Genomic DNA, 4173 nt, shown 5'->3' on the forward strand with positions numbered 1-4173 from the left:
TCACTGCTCCCGCGGGTGGGGAACTGCAGCTGTGGGGTCTGGGGGTGCTGCCAGCTGCATTGGGACACAGAATTGGGGGACAATGGGTTCCTGCTCTCTTCAGGTCGGGTGCTGCAGGTGTGGGGTTCAAGGTGTGTCAGGGCACTGGTTTGGGGTGTGATGCGTCCCTGTGACCCACGGGTGAGGTGCTGACAGATGTGCTAGGGCACAATTTGGGGTGCAACACATCCTGTGTCCCGAGAATGGGGAGCTGCAGGTGTGGGGTTCAAGGCGTGTCAGGGCACCAGTTTGGGGGGTGCTGGGTCCTTGTGCCCAGTCCCTGTGCCCTGTGGAGGGGGGGACTGCAGGTGTGGGGTCAGGGTGTGCCAGGGCACAGGTTTGGGGTCCCTGTGCCCCATCCCTGCTTCCCGTGGCTCAGAAGCTGCCGGTATGGAGTTTGGGGGTGCCAGGATACAGGTGATGGGCCCCTGTCCTCTGTGGGTTGGGGGCCACAGGTGTGGGGTCAGGAGGGTGTCAGGGCACAGGTTTGGGGTGTGATGAGTCCCTTCCCCATCCTGTCCCCTGTGGGTTGGGGGGTGCAGGTGTGGGGTCAGGGATGCTGGGGCACAGGTTTGGGGTCTCTGTGCCTCATCCCTGCTCCGCATGGGTGAGGAGCTGCAGATGTGGGGCTGGGGGGTGCCAGAGCGGGGTCGGGGCGTGCTCTGGGTGCTGTTTCAGGGGGTGATGGTGCCGTTCTGTCCCCAGCTCTCCTCGTGGCCGTCAGGATCAACGGCAAGGGCCGGGAGGTTCTGTACCTGGCCAAGGGCGACTCAGTCAAGCTGGGCTGTCCCTATGTCCTGGAGCCCGAGGACAACGGTCCCCAGGGCGTGGGAATCGAGTGGATCCAGATCACGCCCGAGAGACCCGGCCCCGAGAATGTGGTGAGGGGCTCGGGCACGGTGGACAGGGTTGGGGGGTGGAGAGATGGGATTGGGGCTCAGCCAAGATGAGGGACAGGCAGGGACAGGCAGGACAGGGAGGACAGGCAGGGACAGGCAGGACAGGGAAGGAGAGAGGAGAGGGAAGGACAGGCAGGGACAGGCAGGACAGGGAGGACAGGCAGGGCAGGAAGGTCTGGAAGGACAGGGAAGGACCAGACCGGGTCTGGAAGTGCTGGGATGGGAAGGACCAGACAGGGACAGGCAGGACAGGCAGGAGAGGCAGGGAGGGACAGGGAAGGACCAGGCAGGACAAGCAGGGCTAGGATGGGATCAGATGGAGCCCAGTGGAGCAGGCAGGGACAGGCAGGGCCAGGCAGGGATGGGAAGGAGAGGGAAGGACGGGCAGGCTCTGCAGGTTCTGAGCAAGGCAGGCAGGGATGGGCAGGGCAGGGAAGGTCTGGCAGCGTCTGGGAGTGCCAGGCTGGGAAGGAGCAGGGCCAGGCAGGGACAGGCTGGGAAGGAGCAGGGACAGGCAGGGACAGGCTGGGAAGGAGCAGGGCCAGGCAGGGCCAGGCAGAGCAGGGAACAACCAGCCAGGGACAGATGGGGTTGGTAAAGGCCTAGGACAGGCCTGGGACAGGCAGGGCCAGAGGGAGGCCAGGGAAGGAGCAGGAAGAGGCAGGAACAGCCATTGCTGAGCCTCCCCTGCCCTGAGAAACCCCCACTGAGCCCAAAGCCAACCCAAAAGGACCTCAATACTAACCCAAACCCAACCTTTAGCTCTAACCCCAACCCTAACCAAAACCAAACCTAAACGCAGCCCTAACCGAATCCCAACTAACCCTAACCCAAACTAACCCTAACCCAACCTTAACAGAACACAAACCAAACCCTAACAACACCCTAATCAAATCCTACTGCAAAATAACCCAACCTAACCCTGACACAAACCCAGCCTAAAGCCAACCCCAACAAAAACCTAATTAACCCTAAAACAATCTAATCCTAACCAAACCCTAACCCAACACTAAATAACCTGACATTTAACAAATCCTAACCAAACTTAACCCAAAGACAGACCCAAACCACAAACCTAAACCTAACTAACCTTAACTGACCTTAACCCAACCCTAACCCCAACCGTAAGCCTAACCCAAACAAACCCTGACCAAACCAAGACCAAACCCAACCCTAAACCCAACTAAACCTAACTCTAACCCCAACCCCAATCGTAATCCCAGCCCCAAACCGTACCTAAACCCCACCCAAACCGTAAACTCAATCCTACACAAAACCAAACTCTAACCTCAAATCCCACCCTAACCAGATTCCACACCCAAACTAATCCTAACCCTAACCTTAGCCCCTAAACCTAACTAAACCCAACCCAAACGCAACTCAATCAACCTTAACCCAAGGCTAAACTAAATCCTAACAATCCATAACCCTAACCTAAATCCAACCCAAACCCTAACCCAACCCTAACCAAACCGAAACCCAACCCCTAACCATAACCCAACCCAAACCCAACCAACCTTCACCCAAGGCTAAACCAAACCTCAACAAACCTTAACCATAACCTAAACCCAACCCTAACCCAACTCTAACCCAACCCTAACCCTAACCCAACCCAATCAACCTTAACCCAAGGCTAAACCAAACCCTAATAACCTTATCCCTAACCTAAACCCAACACTAACCCAAAGCAAACCCAAAACCAACCCAACCAACCCTAACCAAAGGTTAAACCAAATCCTGACAAACCTTAACCCTAACCTAAACCCAACCCAAACCCAACCCCTAACCCAACCTAAACCCAAACCCCAACCCAACCCAAACCCAACCCTAACCCAATCCCAACCCTAACCCAAACCCAACCCAAACCCAAACCCTAATCCAACCTAAACCGAACCCAACCCAAGAAATCTTAACCCAAGGTTAAACCAAACCCTAACAAACCCTAACCCTATCCCTAACCCAACCCAACCCCCACCCCTAACCTTAACCCAAACCCAAACCCTAACCCAACCGAAACCCAACCCAAACCTAACCATAACCCAACCCTAACCCAAACCCAAGCCCAACCCAACCTAACCTAAACCCAACCCAACCCCAACCCAAACCCAATCCTAACCCAAACCCAACCCTAACCCAAACCCAGCCCTAACCCTAACCCCAACCCAAACCCAATCCTACCCCAACCCTAACCCAACCCAACCCCTACCCCCAAACCCCACCCTCCCCACATCCCCAACGCCGCCCTGACGCTGTCCCCGCGTGTCCCCAGTTCCTGTCCTACCAGGACCACCACGTGAACTACGGCAGCGGCTCGGGGCTGCAGGACCGCGTGGCCTTCGTGCAGACGGACCCAGGCCAGCGCGACGCCTCCATCCGCGTGGCCGACCTGCAGGAGAGCGACACCGGCACCTACCAGTGCCGCGTCAAGAAGAACACGGTGGCCGTGCACGAGGTCATTGTCACCGTGCAAGGTGAGGCCATCGCTCCCGGCGCGGCTCCAGTGCCGCCTGTCCCCCCCTCCCCACGCCGCTTGCACACGCGGAGATGGTGTTGCTTCATTGCGGTGGCTCCTGGTGCCACTGATGGCGTCCCCTGTCCCCTCCCAGGTCCCCCTTCCTGGGTGGCCGCAGTGGCCCTGATGGTGTCCCCTGTCCCATCCCCTCCCCCCCAAGGTGATCCCCTTTCTTCCCGTGTTGTGCTCCCACTCCTGAGTGGCCACTGGTGGCGCTGGTGGTGTCCCCTGGCCCCTCCCATGTCCCCCTTCCTGGGTGGCCCCTGGTGGCCCTGACAGTGTCCCCTGAAGTGGCCCTGATGGTGTCCCCTGTCCCCCTCCCAAGTTCCCTTCCTGGCTGGCCCTGACGGTGTCCCTCTAAGTGGCACTGACAGTGTCCCCTGTCCCCCATCCAGGTGGCCCTGACAGTGTCCCGTGTCCCCCTCCAGGTGATCCCCTCTCTCCCCGTGTTGTGCTCCCTCTCCTGGGTGGCCCCCGGTGGCCCTGACAGTGACCCCCGTCCCCCTCCCCACCCCCCTTCCTGAGTGGCCCCTGGTGGCACTGACGGTGTCCCCTCAAGTGGCACTGGCGGTGGCTCCTGTCCCTTGTCCCCCTCCACGGTGGCTCCGTCCCTGTTCCTCCTCTCCCCCATCCCTCATCCCCTGTTCCCGGCTACTCCTGATGGTGTCCCAGTCTCCCTCCCGAGTATCCCCAGTCCCCCCAGTGTCCCTCCCGGGTGTCCCA

General features: G+C 59.2%; 1 protein-coding gene across 6 annotated transcripts in view; it reads left to right on the top strand.

Moving 5' to 3' along the window:
• The window catches only part of VSIG8 (V-set and immunoglobulin domain containing 8), an 8957-nt gene that overhangs the window by 503 nt on the left and 4281 nt on the right, over positions 1-4173 (top strand). For 4 of the 6 annotated variants that reach the window (XR_006014802.1, XM_042020494.1, XM_042020496.1 and 1 more), the window contains exons 2-4: positions 745-920; positions 3208-3409; positions 3846-3878. Coding sequence is in view for 5 of the 6 variants with exons in the window: in XM_042020494.1 (XP_041876428.1) it covers positions 745-920; positions 3208-3409; positions 3846-3878 (411 nt within the window). In the remaining variant the exon portion in view is untranslated. The remainder of the gene's footprint in view (positions 1-744; positions 921-3207; positions 3410-3845; positions 3879-4173) is intronic. The other 2 variants (XM_042020497.1, XM_042020498.1) reach the window with 1 other exon arrangement.

This window comes from Corvus kubaryi, unplaced genomic scaffold (genome assembly GCF_017639235.1).
Source record: "Corvus kubaryi isolate FWS band 111438036 unplaced genomic scaffold, C.kubaryi_AGA036_p1.0 36985, whole genome shotgun sequence".
Lineage (NCBI taxonomy): Eukaryota > Metazoa > Chordata > Aves > Passeriformes > Corvidae > Corvus > Corvus kubaryi.